General features: G+C 41.1%; 1 protein-coding gene across 2 annotated transcripts in view; it reads right to left on the bottom strand.

Moving 5' to 3' along the window:
- eprs1 (glutamyl-prolyl-tRNA synthetase 1) overlaps nucleotides 1–23732 on the bottom strand; it is a 79897-nt gene extending 56165 nt beyond the window's left edge. Inside the window, exons 1-12 of one of the 2 annotated variants that reach the window (XM_064954283.1) lie at nucleotides 23558–23732; nucleotides 21510–21594; nucleotides 19541–19640; nucleotides 14851–15007; nucleotides 14190–14335; nucleotides 13845–13942; nucleotides 13641–13767; nucleotides 13178–13370; nucleotides 6570–6741; nucleotides 2407–2640; nucleotides 2052–2136; nucleotides 405–464 (exon numbers count right to left, since the gene is read on the bottom strand). In XM_064954283.1, coding sequence (XP_064810355.1) covers nucleotides 405–464; nucleotides 2052–2136; nucleotides 2407–2640; nucleotides 6570–6741; nucleotides 13178–13370; nucleotides 13641–13767; nucleotides 13845–13942; nucleotides 14190–14335; nucleotides 14851–15007; nucleotides 19541–19640; nucleotides 21510–21594; nucleotides 23558–23600 — 1500 coding nt within the window. In that variant the 5' untranslated portion in view covers nucleotides 23601–23732. Of the gene's footprint in view, nucleotides 1–404; nucleotides 465–2051; nucleotides 2137–2406; nucleotides 2641–6569; nucleotides 6742–13177; nucleotides 13371–13640; nucleotides 13768–13844; nucleotides 13943–14189; nucleotides 14336–14850; nucleotides 15008–19540; nucleotides 19641–21477; nucleotides 21595–23557 lie in introns of those variants that run through there. The other variant, XM_064954284.1, reaches the window with a different exon arrangement.
- Between the last annotated feature and the right edge of the window lie 3929 nt (nucleotides 23733–27661).

Below are 27661 nucleotides of genomic sequence, written 5' to 3'. Positions count from 1 at the left end.
GAGGGGAGGAACAGGGGGAAAGCAAAGTGGGAAAAGAATAGCATAAAACAAAAAGAAGGCAGCCATGCAAGCTGTGAGTAGGCGAGCTATCAGAGAAACAAAGTGTGTGCGTGCGTGCATGCATGTTATAAGCTTCCTTAGGGATTTAGTGCATTTGTTTCTGCGCCAACCAATTTAGGCAACCAAACCATTAATAGTGTATAAATATGCCTTAAACCTACAATACCAGTCTTGTCAAATCTACCAGCAATGCCAGCATGCCACAGACTTTCATTTGCGGATTCTTAGACTTGATCTAAAGAACTTCTCCCATGCAGTGGATTTACAAAGGGGCAGGTTTCAATCATGATCAGTCCAAATCATTGTGTAGAGAAAAGGGAAGATCAGTATACATGCATGCATACCTTCTTGTTAAAGGCCCAGATCTTGTCCCATTCCATGTTGACCACAGACCTGGATCCACCCTGGGTGAAAGAACAGACGGTTTCAAAGATGGAATCAACCACCAAAATAAAAAGGTTCAACAGTCTAAAAACAAGACAATAAGAGTTCATTACAAGGTCCAACGCAGCCATTTTTATCTCATATCAAATCTGTGTAACAATCAAGTACCTGAATGTGATTGTTTTCAATTTAAGTGCTCAAAAAGAAACAAAAATAGCTTCTTATAAGACAGAAATTTCTCAAGGTAAAATTTTGCTCGGACTGTGTGGGAGTGGTCTGAGTGGAGAGGGGAAAACTGAAAACTAGCTGTTATTGGCAGTATACTTTGGAACTGTTTATTATTGGTCTATTAACTCATTTACCGCCTGGCGATGACACCAGGCAGGCCAAAACAGGATGACATTTCCAGCAGTCTTTTCAAACAGCTCTTACACTAGAATGGCATTATCATCATTTTCACAATTACAGTGTGGACATATATATATAAAACACAGGAATATCACTACACTGGGCCTTATGGGTCAATTGAAGTAACAGAATAAAAAAAATCCCCATCAAAATCTGTCAGTTTAAAGCTAGTTGTTTTTGCATGGGCTGCATCTCAATCCACCGCATACACTCAAGTCGTGCATCCACAGTGGAAGGTGGCAGAGCCACAGCGCTGTTTGCTCGACCACGAGACATCCCGGAAATTCTTCTCACGAAAACATCTGTTATATCCAAACGGTTTGGACTACAAGCCCCATGGGACTCATCTGAAGTTGGGAGCGCTGATGTGCAAATTCCTGTCTGTAGCGTCCGAACCGTTTGGGTTACAAACTAATATGACCCCACCGTGGAAAGGGGACACTCGCGAACACGATGGCGTTCTATGTTTTGCTCTACTACCCCCTACCTTCATCTGAAGGTAACCCACACAAATTAATGAAAATTAAGAGGTTAAAAACTTCATGTTCATGGGGACCTTCAGATCTGTGCCTCAAAATGATCGTGTCTCTGAGCTCTATGGACAACTCCTTCGACCTCATGGCTTGTTTTAGCTCAGACATGCACTTTGTAAACATTTCAAAAACTCTGTTTTCGCTGTCATTGAGAGGTAAATTATAGTTATTTCGATAAAATGAAAGCATACGTTTGTTTTATTAACAAGGAATAATGAGTAGAAAGGGAGAAAATATTATTGAATCAATTTTAGAATAAGGCTGTAACGTAACAATGTGGAAAAAGTCAAGGGGTCTGAACACTTTCCGAAAGCACTGTATGTGTCCAGAAAAACCTAAATATTTCCAGAGCTTTCTTATATCTCCTCGATATAAGGACAGACACTTCAAAACCTTATTCCTTTTGATACACTATAAATACAAGTATATGGACACCCCTTCAAATGAGAGGATTCGCCTTTCAGCCACACCCATTGCTGACAGGTATATAAATCGAGCACAAAGACATGCAATCTCCATGGACAAACATTGGCAGTAGAATGACCTTACTGGACCTCAGTCACTTTCAATGTAGCACCGTCATAGGATATCACTTTTACTGCCCATGATTTTGGAATGTGATGTTCGACAAGCAGGTATGGTCATGTAGTGTAGAAACACACACACCTGGGCAGCAATGAACTGCTTGAGGCCCTCAACGGTCATTCCTCTGCGCAGGACACCTCTGACAGTCGGGAACCGGGGGTCATCCCTGAGGCAGGAGAAAAAAACATTTGATTTGGATCTGGGCTTCAATGAAGAATTAAGATTATTTTACTAACAGGTATCACAAATCTACTCCATCAGTGCAATGGGAAGTGACCATCATCTCCAGGTGTGTTCAGCAGGGAAAAAACAGAATGGTACTAACTGTACTTGTCAAATAAAAAACAGATTAATTTACGGATTGCCAAAAATGTTGCAAAGGTGAGCCGTACTAAACATAACCCTGTCGTATGGAAAGGGTATTAGGTTTACTCACCAGCCGTCGACATAACCCTGGTCGACAAACCATGTGAGCTTGCGTTTGGAGAGCACCGTGTTGTTGAGGTTGAGCCGGGCATACTCCCAGATGTAGGGCTTGCGCAGGCGCAGTGCCTCGATCACCCAGTAGAACTGGTCGTCGCGGTCGTGGTACTCCGTGGTGCGGAGCGCGTGGGTCACACCCTCTACGCTGTCCACGATTGGGCAGGCGAAGTCGTACGTGGGGTACACCCTGGGGGTTAAATATAATGTAAATGTGTGAAGCCTGTTACGCACCTAAGTGAGCTGCTACACAGGACATGCAATAGGGCATGAGTCGCGAGTGATACACTACCATTTTATTAAATGTAACCTGCTGCACTGACCATGTGAACAACGGGGTGCTTTTGGTACGCGAACGTTATACACCTGGTATATCGGCTCTGTTAAAGGAAAGAGATACCCATTTTGATTGTTCTATTCTATGTGCATCTCTGGGCGATGTTCCATCGATTCCCAGGGTCATTTCATGTTAATCTGAGCTATAGTCATTCAAGCAGGTAGAAATTCAGCCGGTATTGCGATAAAGCCACTATCACTACACTGGAAGTCAACAGCAATACGACTTTTAGATAAAAATCACACATGTCAGATTTCAATATTGGCCAATGTCATAACGATAGATGTTGTCTTCTCTCGAATGAGCAATTGATCATATTTTTGTGAAATTCCTACCACCACATTTCTCCTATTTGTCTGCCACTGCAGTCCAGGGTGCATTGCATGGTGCCTTCGCAAATATCAGACACCACTCTGTAGGGTACATCGATCTGCGGGTTGAACATGGAGAGATTATAGACTCCTAAATTGACGGCGCAGTTTGTTTAGGTGATTTGAAAGCCAACTAGCTCCTTCATATACTGATATTGACTTTGGTATTGTGTCTACGTTTGATAGCTCGCTACAGTGACTTCAGAAATTATTCACAGCCATTGACATTTTCTACATTTTGTTGTATTACAGCCTGAATTTGCAACGAATGAAATTGAGATTTTGTCGTGACTGGCCTACACACAATACATTATGTCTAAGTGGAATAATATTTTGGAATTATTTACCAATTTATTACAATTAAAGGCTGATAAGACCCCTTTGTTATAGCAAGCCTCACTTGCCGGAGAGGAAGGAAACCGCTCAGGGATTTCACCATGAGGCTAATGGTGACTTTAATACAGTTAAAGTTTAACGGCTCTGATAGGAGAAATCCATCTTCAGTTTAGGGCTGTCCCCGACAAAAAATAATCATCTTGGTGGACTGAAAGTAGTCTGTTTTTTGACCAATCGATTGCTCGAAAATTGCAAACTTACTATTTTCTACATTGAAGAATAATAGAGAAGACAAAACTATGAAACAGCTTCTTTTTTTTTGTTGAAATCAAAAAATACATTTTACATTTGAGATTCTTAGCCACCCTTTGCCTTGCTGACAGCTTCACACACTTCGCATTCTCTCAACCAGCTTTACCTGGAACGCTTTTCCAACAGTCTTGAAGGAGTTCCCACATATGCTGAGCACTTGTTGGATGCTCGTCCTTCACTCTGTGGTCCAACTCATCCCAAACCTTCTCATTTGGGTTGAGGTCGGCTGATAATGGAGGCCAGGTCATCTGATGCAGCACTCCATCACTCTCCTTCTTGGTCAAATAGCCCTTACACAGTCTGGAGGTGTGTTTTGGGTCATTGTCCTTTTGAAAAACAATGGATAGTCTCAGCAAGCGCAAACCATACAGGAGGGTGTGCAGAATGCTGTGGCAGTCATGCTGGTTAAGAGTGCCTTGAATTCTAAATAAATCACAGACCGTGTCACCAGCACAGCACCCCCTCACCGTCACACCTCCTCCTCAATGCTTTACAGTGGGATATAGACATGCGGAGATCATCCGTTCACCCACACCATCACACCTCCTCCTCCATGCGTCAAAGTGGGAATCACACACGCGGAGATCTGTTTGCCTACTCTGCGTCTTACAAAGACATGGCGGTTGGAGACAAATTTAAAATTTGGACTCATCAGACCAAAGAACAGATTCCCAATGGTCTAATGTCCATTGCTTGTGTTTCTTGGCCCAAGCAAGTGTCTTCTTCTTATTGGTGTCCTTTAGCAGTGGTGGTTTCTTTGCAGCAATTTGACCATGAAGGCCGGTCACAGTCTCCTCTGAACAGTTGATGTTGAGATGTGGCTGTTCCTTGAACTCTGTGAAGCATTTATTTGGGCTGCAATTTCCTGAGGCTGGTAACTCTAAAGAACTTAAACGCCGCAGCCGAGGTAACTTCCTTTCCTGTGGCGGTCCTCATGAGAGCCAGTTTCATCATAACAATTTGTAAGTCGCTCTGGATAAGAGCGTCTGCTAAATGACTTAAATGTAAATGTAAATAACGCTTGATGGTTTGTGCTACTGCACTTGAAGAAACTTTCAAAGTTCAAGAAATGTTCCATATTGACTGACCTTCATGTCTTAAAGTAATGATTGAATGTTGTTTCTCTTTGCTTATTTGAGCTGTTCTTGCCATAATATGGATTTGGTATTTTACCAAATATGGCTATATTCTGTATACAACCCCTTCCTTGTCACAACACAACTGATTGGCTTAAACTCTTTAAGAAAAGAAATTCCACAAATTAACTTTTAACAAGGCACACTTGTTAATTGAAATGCATTCCAGGTGACGACCTCATGATGCTGGTTTTAGAGAATTCCAAACGCTGTCAAGGCAAAGGGTGGCTATTTGAAGAATCTGAAATATAAAGTATATATTAAATTGTTGAACACTTTTTTGATTCTGTGTGTTATTTCATAGTTTTGATGTCTTCACTATTATTCTACAATGTAGAAAATAGTACAAATAAAGCATGATCAGAGCATGGTCCAGTTGAGGAACTCTTGTAATTCTCAATGGGTGTAAAAACAAACTTTGTTTGCGTGCTGTTTGAGGTGAAGAAAACATTACATTGAGAAGCTCCATAGGTCATTAGTGGTGTTGCGTTAAGCCAATCAGATCCCCAAATGGGCACATTTATATGCCTACAACTGCACACAGGCCATGTACCTTTAGGCCTACTTCTATGCGTGCACGTCCTTAGTCAACATTGACAGAACTTGTAAATAGAATTAAATAAACCTAAACTTGTAGCATAGGTTGTGCACTCTGCAAACAATGTGTCCAAGACTGAAATATTGAATGAATTAAAATAAAATGACCATAACCAAAGTAACAAAGATTATAGAATAGAAATGATAGGAATTAGCCGGTGATATATAATGCATTCGGAAAGTATTCAGACCCCTTCACTTTTTCCACATTCTGTTACAGCCTTATTCTAAAATGAACGAAATCAAATCTACACACAATACCCAATAATGACAAGGCGAATAATGACAAGGCGAAAACAGGTTTTTAGACATTTAATAAAGAACAGACATACCTTATCTCCGTATGTATTCAGACCCTTTGCTATGAGAATCGAAAATAAGCTCATCCTTTTTCCATTGATCATCCTTGAGATGTTTCTACAACTTGAAGTCCACCTGTGTTAAATTCAATTGATGGCCTCGAAACAACCCGCCTCGGAGCTCTACGGACAATTCCTTAAACCTCATGGATTGGTTTTTGCTCTGACATGCACTGTCAACTGTGGGACCTTGTATAGACAGGTGTGTGCCTTTCCAAATCATGTCCAATCAATTGAATTTACCACAGGTTGTAGAAACATCAAGGATGGTCAATGGAAACAGGATGCACCTGAGCTCAATTTCAAGTCTCATAGCAAAGGGTCTGAATACTTAAGTAAATAATATATTTCAGTTTTTATTTTTAATACATCTTCAAAAATGTCTAAACTGGTTTTCACTGTCATTATGGGGAATGGCGTGTAGATTGATGGGGATTTTTTTATTTTATCCATTTTAGAATAAGGCTGTAATGTAACAAGTCAAGGGGTCTGAATACTTTCTGAATGTATAGTGTAATTATTGTTTAATGATGTGTTCATGCAGGGCCCATCTGCAAATGAAATCATGGTCTCAGCATGACTGATTATATAAAACTTAAATAAAACATTTTAAAGAGAGGATGAATTTAATAAATTGCTACATTTTTTCGTAGTGTGCCGTGTCCCCCTACCTGTAGGTGGTGCCAGTTCGGGGGTGGGGGGCATTCTTGCAGCGGTAGAAGGTGGGGTCGCGCATGCAGCCGTTGTTGGAGGCCATGTCAATCTTGGCCCGCATACAGCAGGTCTGGCCGTACTCCGTGCCTGCCTTCATCTCCTCCCACATCTTTAGGTTCTGCTCCACCGCTGGGGGAGGGGTGGAGAAAGGCATGGGAGAAAGAGGAGGAAAGGTGATGAGTGAAGACTGTGAGCGGTTTTAAGTATCACAGTCATCATCAACTGAATTCCAAATGGACCCTAGATACGTTGAAGCAAAGTGAATTATTTAAAAAAGTATGGTCTGTTTTTGGATTAAAACAGAATTCACTAGAACACCACGTTTTCTAACCACCCAATTAATTTGAACATCAAAGTGTAAGTACAATTTTAAAGCCTCTGATGAGATCCAACTTTCAAAACAAGTACTTGGCTTGCTAAGTCAACTGACAAGCTAGCAAACTACGATCAAAGGAACAAGTGCTTTCTTACCCCTTTACTTACTGCACATTATATTATGTTACAGCCTGAATTCAAAATGGTTTACAAACAAATTCTCAACACATAATGATGAAGTGAAAACATGTTAAACCTGTTAAGGCTATGCACAATACTGCCAGAAAAAAAATCTGTCCAAAATTGCTAATATATGCATATAATTATTATTATTGAATAGAAAACTCTAAAGCTTCTAAAACCGTTCGAATTATGTCTGTATGTAAAGCAGAACTCACAGGGCAGCCATTCTCCCAAACTCTCTCTCTCATCAGGAAAGTTACCCCAACTTTGACGTCATCGCCCCCACCCTTCCCAACCAGCTACGGATCTGGGAACAGTTTCTGTGTGTTTCTGGCCAATCTGGTGCAGTCCATTAGGAGGAGATGCACTGCAGTACTTAATGCAGCTGGTGGCGTTACCGATTGTTACTTTTGATTTTGACCTCCCCCCTGTTCAGTGACACATGATTCCATTTCTGTTGTCTATGGAACTTGTTCAGTTTGTCTCAGTTGTTGAATCTTGACACATATATTTTCACATGTTAAGTTTGCTGAAAATAAATGCAGTTTTCACTGAGATTACATTTCTTTTTTGCGCAGTTGAATAATGGCTGGAACTGAATTAATGGAATTTATTAGAACTTGATACCATTCCATTAACCACATATTCCAGCCATTATTTTCTCTGAACATCTTTTGAGCGGCAGGTAGCTTCACAGTTAAGAGCATTGGACCAGAAACCGAAAGGTCGCTGGTTCGAATCCCAGAACCGACGAGGTGAAAAATCTCTCAATATGTCCTTGAGCAAGGCACTTAACCCTAATTGCTCCTGTAAGTCACTTTGGAAAGGGTTAATAATAGTACAAAACATGTACACACAACAGTGTTTGAGAATATTGGCTTTCATACTTTTTGAATTCTGATCGCAGCTCAAGCAATTTCTTCAACTGTCAACATTCAAATTAATAGAGGACGTGTACCAGAGGGCGTTCGTTGGGAATTGCGGTGAGGTGCATGTTCGGGCTATGAGTCCACGGCGGATGGTGGTCTCAGAGCCACGTAGATGTCACAATGGGACACCGGACTATCGCGTCTCACCGTCCATCAACTATGATTTATGCTTAAGAAGGGCTTCTTAATGACTAAAATGTAACATCTGATCAGGGATAACTCTGTTATAACTAGAGATGCACCGATATGACATTGTTGGCCGATAGCGATATCCAATATTTTCCTTGCCAAAAAAAAAAAAAACTGATACCCAATATTATTATTTTTTGCAGCCTTTTAAGCATTCTAGTATAGTTAAATAGTTGAACACCAAAAAGTTGTTGGCATTTACATATGTCTCCATTACCAGTAAAAATATCAAAAACTATTTATCACTTACTTGCTGTGCTGTTTCGTTGTTCATTTGTTCAGTCATTTCATTCTCAACCAGGATTTCATCATACATGTCAAACAGTGAAGTTCCAACTCAGTCTGTCCGTGGCCTCTCGTCCTCGGTGCGCACTGTCACGGTGTCCTTTTCCATCTTGTCCGGCGGTGTATGTAACATTTCAGGTAAACCCGGTTTCTTGTCTGCATCGAAGTAGCGGTATTGTGCCCAGCATCGAGCATGTTGGCAACACAGTAAAGAGGCTCAGAAAGAATGCCAACAAATCGCTTGCTCACAGCCTCTAGTAGAGTACTTTTCAAAGTTATGCCAACACAGACCGTTGTTTTTTTTTGTTGAGCTGGCGTTTCAATGCAATGACAGAGGGTATCACGTCTGCTACAGACACAGTTGATGAGCTTATTTCTCCAGTCAGTTGTTCTAATGGAGCTAGGAGTGTGTTCATGTTTCAGTGTTTCAAACATTTTCTCAAATGCCATTGAAATGGCAGCAGCGGTATGAGAACCACCACATTATTGCGCATGTAATACCCACTCTGCTGTCAGACTCTGCATGCGCATGGGGCTGACAATGCTGGTCCAAACGTCAGTCGTGGACTGCTAATAGCAGTGAAGCCATAGCAAGTAGCTCATGGATGCTAGTTTCAACAATACTGTTTAACTCCGGTAGGGCAACATCTGAAAAATAGAGCCTACTTGGTAGTGTGTACCAGAGCTCGATCAGTCGGCGAAAGCCAACATCCTCCACGACAGAACGGTTGAATGTCAAGGGCAATGAATTCTATTATCTTGGCGTTAATGGATTTTGTCTTTTGAGTTGTCTCGCTGAAATGTTGTTACTCTTTGAAATGACTGCTAGACTTGTTGATTGCTCAATTCATACAGCACACATTGTGGGCTAGGTTAGGAATGCTGTGTTGCACATGTAGCGCTACATTTTACGTGGCGTCATTACGTTATGTTATATATGTATGCACGTTACCTTTGACATCGGTTTTGCACATTGTCGTTAAACTAGACATCGGGCCGATGCTTATGCGGACATTTTTAGCTAATATCGGCCGATTCCGATATGCTTACTGATATATCGTGCATCCCTAGTTATAACTAGCTCTACTGAGCTCAATTTAGAAAGCTGAAACACAAGTTAAACATCGTTTTGAAGCTTAGAACCTCTTTTCAAGAATGTATTGAGCTCAAAATGCATGTTGGGGTCAATGCGACTGAATGATAGAGCAAGTTACGTGGTAATAACTTCCACATACCCTCTGAACAGTGGCGGCTCCTCAGAGGAGGAAGTCCCGAAACATTTCAAAAGTTATCCTTTTTAGATAAAACAATACTAAATATATCCTGTCACCAAATAATTCATTAAGACACTGTTTTACAATGAAGGTCTACAGTAGCCTCAACAGCACTCTTTAGGGTAGCACCATGGTGTAGCCAGAGGACAGCTAGCTTCTGTCCTCCTCTTGGTACATTGACCTCAATACAAAACCTAGGCGGCTGTTGGTTCTCACCCTGTTTCATGGACTTACACAGTAATTATGACAACTTCCAGAGGACGTCGTCCAAAGTATCATAGCTCTTGCAGCATGAACTGACATGTTGTCCACCCAAAGCATCAGAGAACATACCTAGTCGAAATGCTCATCACACACATACACACACACACACACACACACACACACACACACACGCCTAGTGGTTAGAGCATTGGACTAGTAACCGAAAGGTTGCAAGTTCAAATCCCCGAGCTGACAAGGTACAAAATCTGTTGTTCTGCCCCTGAACAGGCAGTTAACCCACTGTTCCTAGGCCGTCATTGAAAATAAGAATTTGTACATAACTGACTTGCCTAGTAAAATAAAGGTAAAAAATTAAATAAATAAAAAAAATATATATTACATAGGTTTAAAGATTAACTTCTTGTTAAACCAACCAGTGTCATATTTATAAAAATGCTTTTCGGCAAAAGCATACCTAGCCCAGAACAATACCTAGCCCAGTTGACAAATTATTACAAACAGTAACCAGCCAAGCAGAAGCGTTACAAAACTCAGAAATAGAGAAAATTAATCCCTTACCTTTGATGATCTTCATATCGTGGCAATCAGAAGACATTAATTTACTCAATAAATGTTCCTTTTGTTCGATGAAGTCTCTTTATATCCAAAAACCTCCGTTTTGTTAGCGCGTTTTCTTCTGTAATCCACAGGCTCAAACTCAGTCAAAAAATCCAAACTGTAGCCGTAAAGTTCATAGAAACATGTCAAATCATGTTGATATTCAATCCTCAGGTTCCAATTCCAAAACTACTGTCTTATACACAAGTGTAAGGGGATAAAGAATATGTACATAAAGATATATGAATGAGTGATGGTGCAGAGCAGCATAGGCAAGATACAGTAGATGGTATTGAGTACCGTATATACATATGAGATGAGTATGTAAACAAAGTGGCATAGTTAAGGTGGCTAGTGATACATGTATTACATAAAGATGCAGTAGATGATATAGAGTACAGTATATACGTATACATATGAGATGAATAATGTAGGGTATGTAAATATTATATTAGGTAGCATTGTTTAAATTGGCTCGTGATATATTTTACATCATTTCCCATCAATTCCCATTATAGTGGCTGGAGTTGAGTGTGTTGGCAACAGCCACTCAATGTTAGTGGTGGCTGTTTAACAGTCTGATGGCCTTGAGATAGAAGCTGTTTTTCAGTCTCTCGGTCCCAGCTTTGATGCACCTGTACTGACCTCGCCTTCTGGATGATAGCGGGGTGAATAGGCAGTGGCTCGGTGGTTGTTGTCCTTGATGATCTTTATGGCCTTCCGGTAACATCGGGTGGTGTAGGTGTCCTGGAGGGCAGGTAGTTTGCCCCCGGTGATGCGTTGTGCAGACCTCACTACCCTCTGGAGAGCCTTACGGTTGTGGGCGGAGCAGTTGCCATACCAGGCGGTGATACAGCCCGCCAGGATGCTCTCGATTGTGCATCTGTAGAAGTTTGTGAGTGCTTTTGGTGACAAGCCAAATTTCTTCAGCCTCCTGAGGTTGAAGAGGCGCTGCTGCGCCTTCTTCACGATGCTGTCTGTGTGGGTGGACCAATTCAGTTTGTCTGTGATGTGTATGCCGAGGAACTTAAAACTTACTACCCTCTCCACTACTGTTCCATCGATGTGGATAGGGGGGTGTTCCCTCTGCTGTTTCCTGAAGTCCACAAGCATCTCCTTAGTTTTGTTGACGTTGAGTGTGAGGTTATTGTCCTGACACCACACTCCGAGAGCCCTCACCTCCTCCCTGTAGGCCGTCTCGTCATTGTTGGTAATCAAGCCTACCACTGTTGTGTCGTCCGCAAACTTGATGATTGAGTTGGAGGCGTGCGTGGCCACGCAGTCGTGGGTGAACAGGCAGTACAGGAGAGGGCTCAGAACACACCCTTGTGGGGCCCCAGTGTTGAGGATCAGCGGGGTAGAGATGTTGTTGCCTACCCTCACCACCTGGGGGCGGCCCGTCAGGAAGTCCAGTACCTAGTTGCACAGGGCGGGGTCGAGACCCAGGGTCTCGATGCTTGATGACGAGCTTGGAGGGTACTATGGTGTTAAATGCCGAGCTGTAGTCGATGAACAGCATTCTCACATAGGTATTCCTCTTGTCCAGATGGGTTAGGGCAGTGTGCAGTGTGGTTGAGATTGCATCGTCTGTGGACCTATTTGGGCGGTAAGCAAATTGGAGTGGGTGTAGGGTGTCAGGTAGGGTGGAGGTGATATTGTCCTTGACTAGTCTCTCAAAGCACTTCATGATGACGGAAGTGAGTGCTACGGGGCGGTAGTCGTTTAGCTCAGTTACCTTAGCTTTCTTGGAAACAGGAACAATGGTGGCCCTCTTGAAGCATGTGGGAACAGCAGACTGGTATAGGGATTGATTGAATATGTCCGTAGACACACCAGCCAGCTGGTCTGCGCATGCTCTGAGGGCGCGGCTGGGGATGCCGTCTGGGCCTGCAGCCTTACGAGGGTTAACACGTTTTAAATGTTTTACTCACCTCGGCTGCAGTGAAGGAGAGTCCGCATGTTTTCGTTGCAGGCCGTGTCAGTGGCACTGTATTGTCCTCAAAGCGTGCAAAAAAGTTATTTAGTCTGCCTGGGAGCAAGACATCCTGGTCCATGACTGGGCTGGTTTTCTTTTTGTAGTCCGTGATTGACTGTAGACCCTGCCACATACCTCTTGTGTCTGAGCCGTTGAATTGAGATTCTACTTACACCATAGATGAGCTAGTTGCAGGCAAGCGTGTGCAAGGCGGTATTGAAGGTGCCAATGTCTGTCACCGCAAATTTCTCTATCGACTTGTGAGCACATACGTTGTCAACTTGCATTCATAGGCTAGGTTGTAGCAACATGATGGGTATAGGGCAAATTCGAGTATTATGTAGTTACCTAAACCTATCGATGTTACATTGAACTTTGTGAATGGAATATGAATGACAGTCATCCAATATGCTGTAATAGAAATAAGGCCATGCTCATGAAAAATAATGAATTTTTTTTGCGTCCTTCCTCATCTGAAACGGCACCAACCACCACTGCATATGAAACTTCAGAGCCAATCAGGTCTAAAGCGGTGGATACGGACAAGGGGACAAATTTGAATTCAGCTATTGCACCACTCATATTGCACTTACAGTTGCTGCGGTGGCTTGATTCTGTGCGCTGCTCCCTCTCTGCCTTCATCTGCTCTGGGGGTGTGTCATCGATGTAGGCCTTGCCCTCCTTCAGCAGCTGCTCCGCCATGCCCTGGATGCGGGGAAAGTGGTCGCTGGTGTAGGTGAACTGGTCTGGCTTGATCTGCAGCATGGCCACGTCCTCCAGGATCACCTGAGACAGACACAAATGAAAATTATTTGGCTAGATCCCTTTTCTGCAGTTTCATCCCAAACATTTTATACTTGTGGTTGTTTTAGTAGGTCAGACATACAATCATTTCCTCAAGTAATTCAGCTTTTACATAATGCTTCCAGGCAATAGTAGAACATAAAAGCATTCTCTCTCCTAAAATGTCTTATATTCTTTAATGTGTAGCCTATTCTCAGTTTCCATACAGGATTGTTTATACATGAATTCAGAAGATTGAAGTGTGGGAGACACCTTCTCAAAGTCCTCCTTTTCCTTCTCAGGGTTGGTGTCGTCAAAGCGCATGATGAGCTTGCCCTTGAAGGTCACCTGATAGTGCTGGTTGAGCAGGGCAGCCTTGGCATGGCCAATGTGCAGGTACCTGAGAAAAAGAGTGGTACAAAAGATCTATGTTTTTCCTAATGAACATCGCTGTTGCTTTGGGAAGTTGCCCCTTACCCGCTGGCCTCAGGGGGGAAGCGGACCACCACCTTGCCCATCTCGGCTCCTGGCAGCTCCACAAACTTCCCCACGTCCTGCTGCTTCTCCTTCTCAGACTGAGAACAGGGACATAGAGAGGAGGATACAGTCAAGGGGATATTAGAATGCAGTAATGCTTGTTTTAAGTGAACATTTGCGTTAAGTGTGCAGATCTCAAATTAGGACTCCACTCTTAACAGTGTATTCACATAGCTCACTACTTGTGCCACAAAACAACCAGAATTTTGTATTTTCAGAATCTTGTATTTTCAATGGAAGGAGGAGACATTCAGCGAGTTGACCATTGGCAGTTGTGTTACTTACATTGGAATTGCGTGAGGGGGCCTTGCTGTTGGTGTACTTGTGGACCACGGCGGTGAAGGGCACCTGGGAGCCCAGGAAGGCAAACCAGCGAGCCACATGGGAGAAGGCCCCAGCTTGTGTCTGCATCGACTGCCACTCGCTACTACCTATACACAAATGAGAGAGAGATGGAGAGAGGTCCTGATGGGCAGTAGAATGTGTGAGTGTGCAGGACTCTGTTTGAATCTGGGTTACAAGACTGTAGAAGCCTAGGCAACATGGCTGCATCTACCCCATCCATCTTCAAGTTTAGTGTTAAAAGACTATTTCATCAGCTGAACATGACAAGCGCCAAGTTTTCCCCAAGATGTATTTTTATGACAGGACATACAAGAGAAGGTATACAAAGTAGCATTCAGGGCTGAAAACATCCACACATTAAATTGAAACCAACAGAAGCCCAGTGGGGAGGCCAAAACTACCTAAGACCCTCAAACTCAATTCTAGACCTCAAAGCCAGTTCCACGACATCATTCCCCTCTAAATCAGGGACTGATTTACACTTGGGACACCAGGCGTGCACAATTATTTATTAGGTCAAACATAAGACCAGCAGGTTCCAGACCTCGTAAGGTATCAGTTCAGTTCCACTGGCATAAGATATGGTGGGAGAAACACTGACCTTTGAGCGCGGACCACACACAGATGTCGGCCAGGGTCAAGCTGTGGCCCACGAGAAAAGTGCGCAGCTCCAGAGCCTTGTCCAGTTCCCCCAGGGCTGCAGCCAGGCCAGACTGGCCACACACACGTTGTGCACTGAACTCCAGCCAGTGGTCCACCTGGGAAGAAAAATAGAGAGGCACACAAGCAGTGAGGGTCAGAGGAAGAAGAATGGGGTGGGCATAGAAAAAGTTACATTCTGACTGAAAATAATGTACAGTGCATTTGGAAAGCATTCAGACCCCTTGACTTTTTCCACATTTTGTTACGTTACAACCTTCTTCTAAAATGTATTAAATTGTTTTCCCCTCATTGATCGACCCCATTATGACAAACCAAAAACAGGTTCTTAGATTTTTTTAGCAAATGTATTAACCTCTCTGCGCACGGAACCCGGTAGCGGGATGAAATTCGAAAACATACGGTGATCGCTACATAAATAGTCATATTAAACATTCATGAAAATACAAGTGTCTCACATGTTTCAAAAGCCTAGAATCTTGCTAATCCAACTGCGTTGTCAGATTTAAAAAAGGATTTACTGCGAAAGAATATGATGCGATTATCTGAGGATAGAGCCCCGTAAAAAAACAACTATTTCAACCAGCAAAGGAGTAATAAAATCAAACTGCAATAAAATAAATTGTTTACCTTTGACGATCTTCCTCTGTTTGCAATCCCAATGCTCATTGTTACACAATGGTCTTTTGTTTGATAAAATCTATTTTTATAGCCTAACACAAAACATTTTGTGAACCGCTTGTGTCGCGAATTCCGTCTCATTCCATTTTCGCACACACACAAAACTTTTCCATTCGTGTTTGGTTTCATTGCAATCAACTGGTTTGTTTGTAACACAACCAAACCTGATGGAACATTTTGCGGGACGTATTGACTGAAAGAAACCGATTTGAAGACAAGTAATGACATCATTGTGCACCAATGATTTGCCCGCTGTTTCATTGATTGACTGTATTTTAACCCAATGACCACTGATCGTCTTAATCTAGCTGGGTAGAGAGCCAATGAGCTAAGGTAAACGGCAATATGTCATGTTTATGTGTTGGAAGACCAACCCATGTAGTAAACTCCGGCGTAAAGAGGTTCATTCGCCATTGACGAGTCATACCGGAAGGAGCAACGCATGTTGCGCACAACTGTTTATATATATATATCAATCAGTAGGGCGGCTAAGTCAGGAAAAGCTAAATCTAAGTCTAGATATACAGATGTACACACAATTTTAGAAGAAATTGATCGAGGACGATTAATTTAGCAAATCCCAAATGGAGGAATATTTTTTGAACTGAGAGGACAGTTTTGGACTGGTTAGTTCTTCTCATGCTAATGTCGTTGTTTGAAATAATTAATAATATAAAATATTATTTGTGAAATGAAATAGCCTATTTGAGGCTGTTGAGGGGAGGGCAGGCCCACAACAATGGCCAAAGTGAAATGGAGACAGTAGATACAGCTGGTCTGTTGTAATACACTGCTCAAAAAAATAAAGGAAACACTAAAATAACACATCCTAGATCTGAATGAATGAAATATTCTTATTAAATATTTTTTTCTTTACATAGTTGAAGGTGCTGACAAAAAAAAATCACACAAAAATGATCAATGAAAATGAACTTTATCAACCCATGGAGGTCTGGATTTGGAGTCACACTCAAAATTAAAGTGGAAAACCACACTACAGGCTGAATCAACTTTGATGTAATGTCCTTAAAACAAGTCAAAATGAGGCTCAATAGTGTGTGTGGCTTCCACGTGCCTGTATGACCTCCCAACAACGCCTGGGCATGCTCCTGATGAGGTGGTGGATGGTCTCCTGAGGGATCTCCTCCCAGACCTGGACGAAAGCATCCACCAACTCCTGGACAGTCTGTGGTGCAACATGGCGTTGGTGGATGGAGCGAGACATGATGTCCCAGATGTGCTTAATTGGATTCAGGTCTGGGGAACTGGCGGGCCAGTCCATAGCATCAATGCCTTCCTCTTGCAGGAACTGCTGACACACTCCAGCCACATGAGGTCTAGCATTGTCTTGCATTAGGAGGAACCCAGGGCAAACCGCAGCATATGGTCTCACAAGGGGTCTGAGGATCACATCTCGGTACCTAATGGCAGTCAGGCTACCTCTGGCGAGCACATGGAGGGCTGTACGGCCCCCCAAAGAAATGCCACCTTACACCATGACTGACCCACCGCCAAACTGGTCATGCTGGAGGATGTTGCAGGCAGCAGAACGTTCTCCACGGCGTCTCCAGACATCTGTCACATGTGCTCAGTGTGAACCTGCTTTCATCTGTGAAGAGCACAGGGCGCCAGTGGCGAATTTGCCAATCTTGGTGTTCTCTGGCAAATGCCAAACGTCCTGCACGGTGATGGGCTGTAAGCACAACCCCCACTTGTGGACGTCGGGCCCTCATACCATCCTCATGGAGTCTGTTTCTGACCGCTTGAGCAGACACATGCACATGTGGCCTGCTGGAGGTCATTTTGCAGGGCTCTGGCAGTGCTCCTCCTTGCACAAAGGCGGAGGTAGCGGTCCTGCTGCTGGGTTGTTGCCCTCCTACGGCCTCCTCCACGTCTCCTGATGTACTGGCCTGTCTCCTGGTAGCGCCTCCATGTTCTGGACACTACGCTGACAGAGACAGCAAACCTTCTTGCCACAGCTTGCATTGATGTGCCATCCTGGATGAGCTGCACTACCTGAGCCACTTGTGTGGGTTGTAGACTCCGTCTCATGATACCACTAGAGTGAAAGCACCGCCAGCATTCAAAACTGACCAAAACATCAGCCAGGAAGCATAGGAACTGAGAAGTGGTCTGTGGTACCACCTGTAGAACCACTCCTTCATTGGGGGTGTCTTGCTAATTGCCTATAATTTCCACCTGTTGTCTATTCCATTTGCACAACAGCATGTGACATTTATTGTCAATCAGTGTTGCTTCCTAAGTGGACAGTTTGATTTCACAGAAGTGTGATTGACTTTGAGTTATATTGTGTTGTTTAAGTGTTCCCTTTATTTTTTTGAGCAGTGTATAAGAAACATTAGATCTAGCTGAAATGTCATAATATAAATGAGACAGTATATCTAGCAGGTCTATAATAATATAGTCAATCTTATGTTCCAGGTACTCTATATATACAGTGGTGCAAAAAAGTATTTTGTCAGCCACCAATTGTGCAAGTTCTCCCACTTAAAAAGATGAGGCCTGTAATTTTCATCATAGGTACACTTCAACTATGACAGACAAAATGAAAAAAAAAAAACAGAAAATCACATTGTAGGATTTTTAATGAATTTATTTGCAAATTATGAAATTGTTCCCATCATCCTATCTGAATGTTTGTTTTATCTTGTTCATTTTAAAGATGATACAAGAAAATTTTTTAAAGTCAGTTTAATTTTATTGTATTATCTAAACCAGATCTATTGTGTTATATTCTCCTACATTCAATTCACATTTACAAACTTCAGAGTGTTTTCTTTCAAATGGTACGAAGAATATGCATATCCTTGGTTCTGTGCCTGAGCTACAGGCAGTTAGATTTGGGTATGTCTTCAGGCAGAAATTGAAAAAAGTAGGGATAGCTCTGAGAGGTTTAAAAAATAAACTCTCACATTTATACAAATATTCAGACCATTTAGTCAGTACTTTGTTAAAGCCCCATTTGCAGCGATTACAGCCCCGAGTGTTCTTGGGTATGACGCTACAAGCTCGGCACCCCTGTATCTGAGTAGTTTCTCCCATTCTTATCTGCAGATCCTCTCAAGATCTGTCAGGCAGATTTTTTTTCCAGGTCTCTCCAGAGATGTTCGATCAGGTTCAAGTCCTGGGCCACTCAAGGACATTCTGAGACTTGTCCCGAGGCTCCTCCTGGGTTGTCTAGGCTGTGTGTTTAGGGTCCGTTGTCCTGTTTGAAGGTGAACCTTCACCCCCAGTCGGAGGTCCTGAGCACTCTGGAGCAGGTTTTCATACAGGATCTCTACTTTGCTCTGTTCATCTTTTCCTCGATCTATGACAAGTCTCCAGGTCCCTGCTGCTGAAAAACATCCCAACAGCATGATGCTGCCACTACCATGCTTCACCATAGGGATAGTGCCAGGTTTCCTCCAGACTCCAATCAACTTGTAGAAAAATCTCAAGGATATTAAATGAAAACAGAATGTACATGAGCTCAATTTCGAGTCTAATAGGAGAGGGTCTGAATACCTATGTACATAAGGTATCTGTTTTCATTTTTAATACTTTTGCAAAAATGTCTAAACAACTGTTTTTGCTTTGCTATCATCAGATATTGTGAAGAGGATTTTTATTTATTTAATCCATTTTAGAATAAGTCTGTAACGTTACAAAATGGGGAAAGGGTCTGAATACTTTCCGAAAGCACTGTAACTAGATTCATGGCATTTCGGAATGTGCACCATGCGACTGTGTGCCATTTGAGGACAGAAAACATCTGACAAATTGTGATTTGAGTGTTATGTCCCTTAAATTGATTAAATAGCTGTTGATTTTCTGAGTGAATTAAATGCAGCCTCTGGACTACTTCTGCCCTTCAGGTTTTCCATTCAGTAGCTCAAGCTAATAATGCAGGGTAAATTTTGGGTACACCCGAGCGTTGGGGTCAGTCTCACCTCAGTTTGTTCCAGCATGTTGGAGCCGTACAGGCCCAGACTGGGAGCCAGGCGGGCAAGGTAGCGCGTGATGGAGTTCAAATCGCTGAACTGCACTGACCTAAGGGAGCGAGATGGGGAGAAACACCACAGACAACACACTTGATCGTTGCAAAGGCTAAGGCTTATAAAACACTTCCTACAGCGTGGCTGCAGACTGAACTCTTATCTGGCTGAACTAAAGATCCTGAAGCTTGTGTGCATAAGCGGATCACGTTGTGCGCATGTGTTTATTCTCTACTTTACACAGTCTCTGCTCCACTCATAGAGAACAGGCTACTCTGGCAAATAGTGCTAGTTTAAAGTTATGTCAAAACCAAATCAATGTCTGCAAGACCACATAATGACAGTATTCTCCATAATAAATCCAACTATAAAATAGCATAACGTTACTGTAAGAGAAAAACACCACCGCATCTCTCTCTTTCTCATACATACGTATATACACATACACACACTAGAGGTCGACTGATTATGATTTTTAAACGCCGATATCGATACTGATTATTGGAGGACCAAAAAGGCCGATAATTAAAATCGGGCGATTAAAAAAAAAAATGTATTTGTAATAATGACAATTACATCAATACTGAATGAACACATTTTATCTTAGAAAAAAACAATCAATCATAATCATTAGTTAACTACACATGGTTGATATTACTAGATGTTATCTAGCATGTCCTGCGTTGCGTATAATCTGACTGAGCATACAAGTATCTAAGTATCTGACTGAGCGGTGGTAGGCAGAAGCAGGCGCGTAAACATTAATTCAAACAGCACTTTATGCGTCTTGCCAGCAGTTCTTCGCAATGCTTCAAGTATTGCACTGTTTATGACCTCAAGCCTATCAACTCCCGAGATGAGTCTGGTGTAACCGAAGTGAAATGGCTAGCTACTTAGCGCGCGCTAATAGCGTTTCAAACATTACTCGCTCTGAGACTTGGAGTGGTTGTTCCCCTTGCTCTGCATGGGTAACGCTGCTTTGAGGGTGGTTGTTGTCGTTGTGTTCCTGGTTTGAGCCCAGGGAGGAGCGAGGAGAGGGACTGAAGCTATACTGTTACACTGGCAATACTACAGTGCCTATAAGAACATCTAATAGTCAAATGTTAATGAAATACAAATGGAATAGAGGGAAAGAGTTCTATAATTCCTATAATAACTACAACCTAAAACTTCTTACCTGGGAATATTGAAGACTCATGTTAAAAGGAACCACCAGCTTTCATATGTTCTCATGTTCTGAGCAAGGAACTTAAGTTCTTACACAGCATATATTGCACTTTTACTTTCATCTCCAACACTTTCTTTTTGCATTATTTAAACCAAATTGAACATGTTTTATTATTTTTTGAGGCTAAATTGATTTTATTGATGTATTATATTAAGTTAAAATAAGTGTTCAATGTTCATTCAGTATTGTTGTAATTGTCATTATTACAAAAAATAAAAAATAAATTAAAAATAAATTAAAAAAAAGCTGATTAATCAGTATCGGCTTTTTTGGTCCTCCATTAATCGGTATCGGCGTTGAAAAATCATAAAATCGGTCGACCTCTAATATAAACATATGTGTATAAACACACACACACACACACACACACACCCATAATATAAAATGGAAAAAAACCACTGTCTGCTTCAAAATTGGCTCACTGTACATCATTCAAAACAACACTGTAGACTACTTCAAAACACTGTATAGCTCAAGAATATCATAATGCATAACCCCATTAAACTGACTGAACATTTCGCCTGTAAAACTTGAAGAATTATCATTCACGATTGAAATGCGCAGAAGCTTCAGTAAAATAAATAAGACCTGGCTCTATTACAGTTCCTTTATCAGCTCTTCACACCTCAATGACACATTGTCGTGATAACATTAAGAAACTGACATTTCTAGACGTTGTGGCTGTTGTGTACCCACTGTGAGATGCAGAGCTTGTTGTCTTTGCCCTCCTCCACAGACACGTTCACGCTGCCCTTCACATGCTCTGCTGTCAACAGCGCCCCTGCAGGAGAGGAATCACAACGTAATTGGCAATGAATGACGCCACCTGTCACTGCATTCCTTGACAGAGAGCCCTAAATACAAAGTTTGTGTGTGTGATACTCCAGAGACTGAACACACACACAACTTTATGTTCTCACATACAGATGAAACCCAAAACCAATAGACAAATGTCTGTTGACTTTTAAATATATTTAAAGCTACTAGCCCCAGCAGCTAATGGGGATCCATAATAAATACAAAATACAAATACCTATTGGTAGATGGGTAAAAAAAAAAAAAAATAGCAGACACTGAATAGCCCTCTGAGCATTACGCTTTGGATGGTGTATCAGTACACCAAGTCACTACAAAGATACAGGCGTCCTTCCAAACTCAGTTGCCTGGGAGGAAGAAAATGACTTAAATGTAAATGTAAAACCACTCAGGGATTTCATGAGGCCAATAGTGACTTTAAAACTGTTACAGAGTTGAATGGCTGTGATAGGAGAAAACTGAGGATGGATTAACAACTTTGTAGTTACTCTACAATACTAACCTAATTGTCAGACTGGAAGCCTGTACAGAATACAAATATTCCCCAAAATTAAATAATGTTAGCAACAAGGCACTTGTATTCAGGACAAAGTTAAGTTTGGGGAAAATCCAAACTGATATTACTGAGTACCACTCTCCATATTTTCAAGCATAGTGGTGGCTGCATCATGTTATGGGTATGCTTGTAATCATTAAAGACTGGGGAGTATTTCAGGATAAAAACAAAATGTAATGACATGAAGAACAGGCTAAATTATAGAGGAAAACCTGGTTCAGTCTGCTTTCCAACTGACACCGGGAGATTAATTCACCTTTCAGTAGGATAATAACCTAAAACAAATCTACACTGGAGTTGCCTACCAAGAAGACAGTGACTGTTCCTGAGTGTCCGAGTTACAGTTTTTACTTAAATCTTCTTGAAAATATAATGGCAACCCTGAAAATGGTAATCTAGCAATGATCAACAACCAATGTCAGAGCTTGAATTTATTTTATTTTTTTTACAAATAAATGGGCATATGTTGCACAATCCTACATGTACAAAACTCTTAGAGACTTACCCAGAAATACTCACAGCTGTAGTCGCTGCCAAAGGTGCTTTTAAAAAGTATTGACTTGGGGGTGTGAATACTTATGTAAATTAGATTAGTATTTAATTTTCAATAAATTTGCAAAAATGTCTAATAACATGTTAAACTTGTAACAAAATGTGAAATACGTCAAGGGGTATGAATAATTTCTGAAGACAATGTACAGTGCAATAGAAAATAATGATTCGAATGCATGAACCAGTTTAAAGACAGTCCAGCTAGTTTAAGGATAATTTACACTATGGAGACAGAAGGTTCAGAGCGTAGCACTGCTGCCTTATGACTCTTTCATGTCGCTTGCATCAGCCAGTGACACCGGCCTGACACACAGGATGGCGCTTTTGAGTTCAGGGGTATGGAGTGCAGTGATTGCAAAGCCTCAACAACTCTCCTCAGTAAAATACAAAATAACATTTGAATCATGAGGGGAAATGACTAAAGTGATGCAGCCAGGTAGCTAGCTTTGAGACCTTGCAAGATAACATTTGCTGCATTTATAATTGCATTATCCAGATAGCTAGCTACATAATAAATCAGCTGTATTGTTGTGGCATTTTCAGCTGGCATTTACAACATATCGTTACAACATGCAATGATAAATTAAAATAACTAGCAAGCTATGATCTATTAGTTACATCAAATATACATTTTCTTCATCCTGGGGATAGCTTATTTGTGCCACGACGACATAAGTCTGGCTAGCCAGCCTTCTGTAATAAACGGTCATTACAGACAGCACATGCTAACGTAAGCTAGCAAGTTAGCTTCCTTTTAGCCAAATATTCTTATCCATTTATTTTAGTTTTAGCTTTAAAAAAGCAATACTACAACGCATACCTAAAGGAGGGTTGCTGCTGTTGATGGTAAGGTTTAAAGCCATGCTTTCTCCTCCCTTTCTGATCGTGAAAGTTCTTGCAGTTTCAAAACCTTCCTGCTCGTGGATAGCACTGAACTCAAGCAAAGGCCACGCAGCACCTAGCCTTTTCGATTATATGCAACGGCTTTAGAAACCCCCTTGAAAATGGTCTAGATAAGAAAAGGTTCCACTACTTTATATCATGGCTATTTCATGACCCAGGAAATAAAGAAAACAAAGAAATTATAGTGGGAGAGAAAGAAAAGTGGAGGCAGAATAAATAAATCACATTTATTAATGAATGAATAGCAAAAACATGGATTGTGTGGTAAAGCCAATAATTGGGTAAAGCTCATATCAGTTTGTAAAGATATTCAAATGACATATTATCATATTTACATTTGCATACAATAAAACAGTACCAAACATCATCTGTGACAGTATAATATCCAGTCATGATTTTTACACACATTTTATTACTGTTCGTATTTTAATCAAAGAAAACAAGGCTAGTGATAGAGTGATGAGTCATATTTATTGCACAAATAGGCCTAATTATTAACAAAACAACCTACCATTGAAAGCATCTTACTGCCAAAGGGAATCTATGCAGCCGGCTATACTCTCTGTTGCGGTCGGTGCCATTTAAGATGAGGGAGGACGATTACTCTTTTTTTTATGAGCATGGCCTTATTTCTATTACAGCATATTGGATAACTGTTCTTCATATTCCAGTCACCAAGCTCAATATAACATCAAAAGGTTTAGACTACTACATAATACTCACATTTTCCCCATACCCATCATGAGGTTGCAACAACCTAGCCTACAAATTCACGTTTAAAACATACTGTAGGTGCACAGGTCAAAAGAAAAAAATGTGAGTAATCAAGGTGAGTGGGTGACAGACAGTTTCATAGCAGCCACATATAAACAGCCAGGTGGAAAAAGTACCCAATCGTCATACTTGAGTAAAAATAGACTCCTTAATAAAAATGACTCAAGTAAAAGTCGCCCAGTACAATCCTACAAGAGTAAAAGTCAAAAAGTATTTGGTTTTAAATCTACTTAAGTATCAAAAGTAAATGTAATTGCTAAAATATACTTAGATATCAAAAGTAGAAGTAAAAGTATAAATTATTTCAAATTCCTTATATTAATCAAACCATATGGCACCATTTTATATGTCTATTTACAGATAGCCAGGGGCATGCTCTAACACTCAGACATAATTTGTAAATTAAGCAAGTGTTTAGTGAGTCCACCAGATCAGAGGCAGTAGGGATGACCAGGGATGTTATTGTGTCGATTAGACAATTTTCCTGTCCTTCTAAGCATTCAAAATGTAACAAGTACTTTTGGGTGTCAGAGAAAATGTACGGAGTAAAAAGTACATAATTTTCTTTAGGAATGTAGTGAAGTAAAAGTTGTCAAAAATATAAAAAGTAAAGTACAGATACCCAAACAAACTACACAAGTAGTACTTTCAAGTATTGTTAACTTAAGTACTTTACACCACTGCAAACAGCATGATGTTCGTTGTATAATTTCTTCTTGCATCTACTCGCTCTCTTCCTCTCACCTTTTCCCTTCGCTTGTGGACAAGAGTTTGTTTCCAGGCAAAAAAAAAAAAAAAACTTTCCAAGCCAAACCTTCATACAGTAACTGCTCCACACAGCCTACATCATTGTCATCATATTAGCTAAAGTCAACATAGCTACTAGAACTAACATGTTACTAAACCCACAGTGTAGTGCAAAGCAAGTTCAGCAGATACACAAGTAGGCCCTGGTGGCAATTTAATTTTACAAGGCAAGTCAAGAACAAATTCTTATTTTCAATGACGGCCGAGGAACAGTGGGTTAACTGCCTGTTCAGGGGCAGAATGACAGATTTATACCTTGTCAGCTTGGGGATTTGAACTTGCAACCTTTCCGTTACTAGTCCAAGGCTCTAACCACTAGGCTACCCTGCTGCCACACTAAATTAATCAAATCAAAGGCTTACCTTGGAAGAGTTCCAGTGTTGGATAGCCATAGCCAGCATAGCAATCCTCTCTGTTGAGCTGGGTGTTTGAGTAGGCTAAACTAGCCATGTGCAGTCGCTAGCTGATTAAGTGAAAGTGAAAAAATACAATGAAATCTCTCTCCCTCTCTTGCTTCTTAATTTTTGAAGAAATTAATGTTAAAAACTTGACAACTATTGTCTTTCTCTCTCTGAGTCAACTACGGTGTAGCCTACTTATGCTAATATAGTTCAGACCAGTGTATTGCAGTTAATTACGTCTTTGACTAAATAAGTCATACATTTGAGAAGTAAACAGGTAAACAACAATGAGTCCCAGACAGTTTGCAGTAGAACATGCCAGAAGGAGGCATCGTTTACTAAACTACCTATATTATTGGGATCATCTCAAATCAAATTTTATTTGACTCTTTGATTCTACTCAACTAGAGACTGAAATAAATGGTGTTTCCTTGAAAAGATGGGCCAGGCTGACATGAGAAATACATTAAGGGGAAAGGATCCAGACACAGAGGCTGATTTCTGTAACGAGCTTTTTATTTAACTAGGTAAGTTAGTTAAGAACAAATTCTTAATTACAATGACGGCCTAATCGGGGAACAGTGGGTTAACTGCCTTGATCAGTTGCAGAACAACAGATTTTTACCTTGTCAGCTTGGGGTTCGATCCAGCAACCTTTTGGTTACTGGTCCAACACTCTAACCACAAGCTATCACAGTCTAGATTCAGAATTAGACATTCATCCATGTTTCTCAAACGTCAAATTTCGAAGTTGAGTGCATTAAGGGTAAGTTTAGGCTGAAAACAAAAATCTCAAAAACAAAATTAAATTGCTGGATTCAAAACGTGTAACCTTTAGAATGAAAGGCAGATAAACCAGCTCTCACAGCAGAATTAGGCATTCATCCATGTTTCTCAAACGTTACATTTCGAAGTTGAAGGTTAGGTTTAGGCATTAACTCTGAATGGTTAAGGTAATTGTTAAGGTTTGGGATAAGTTTAAAAGAAAATGTTAATGCTGGATTTGAATTTGAAACCTTTGGCATCTGAGGTAAATGCTTATGCCCATATGCCATCCCCATCACCCTAGCAAAACCAGAACCTACTTGAACTTAACAGTACAGACCAAACTCTTACTTTGAGCTGCCCAGGAGGAGGCACATAATCCGCGAACAATTGAGGGACACTAATCATTAATCTGTTTCCAAATAAATAATAAAACCAATAAAACTGAACCATAAACAGTTATGGTCACCAACGCCCAGGATAACATAAAACAGCCTAATCATCTCTGCTTGGGTGAGTAAAATGGTCAGAGTGAGCTGTTCTCTCATTTATGTCTGGAAGTAGCAAGCAAGCTAGCCGACATTAGCCAGTTAGCTTGGGTGCTTGACTGCTGCTGTGCACTCTGAACGCTTCGAGAGTGAAACGCTCTGAATTTACAAACGGACAATCTCACAGAGCTCTAAGTTAACGAATGCCACGAGCTCACTCTGAGCTCACTCTGGTACTCCAGATTGAATTTATGAACACACCGTAGTATAAACCAGCCTTAAGTCTTGAAATCTTTGGATGTTTAGTACATGGCCTCACATGTGAATCCCTAAACAGATGGATGGGGCTAGGGCTTAAGACGGTGTGAACAATGCTGAATGGGTGCAGACAAAGATGAGCTCTCCAGTATGTGGGCCAAAAAAATTCAAGGGCCATTTTCTCAAAGGTGAGGTTTCAAATTGATCAACTTTCAAAGCAAAATTACTTTCCCATTGTTCCTCAACAACAGTGTATGATACACAATTTTCTAGCTCTGAGTCTCTACCTTTATCCATTGTAAAAAAACTATTTTGCAATATAAGACCGAATCGAGCCAGTCGGTCAAATATGGTCAAATCAAATGTTATTTGTCACAGTGAAATGCTTACTTACAAGCCCTTAACCAACAATGCAGTTAAGAAAAATACCAACCCAAAAAATTGAAATAAAAGTAACAAATAATTAAAGAGCAGCAGTAAAAGAACAATAGCGAGGCTACATATGGGCATACCGGTACAAAGTCGGAA

This window comes from Oncorhynchus masou, chromosome 32 (assembly GCF_036934945.1).
Source record: "Oncorhynchus masou masou isolate Uvic2021 chromosome 32, UVic_Omas_1.1, whole genome shotgun sequence".
Taxonomy (NCBI): Eukaryota; Metazoa; Chordata; class Actinopteri; order Salmoniformes; family Salmonidae; genus Oncorhynchus; species Oncorhynchus masou.
Note: the sequence above shows the minus strand (reverse complement) of the source record. Positions and strands in the feature narration are given on the sequence as shown.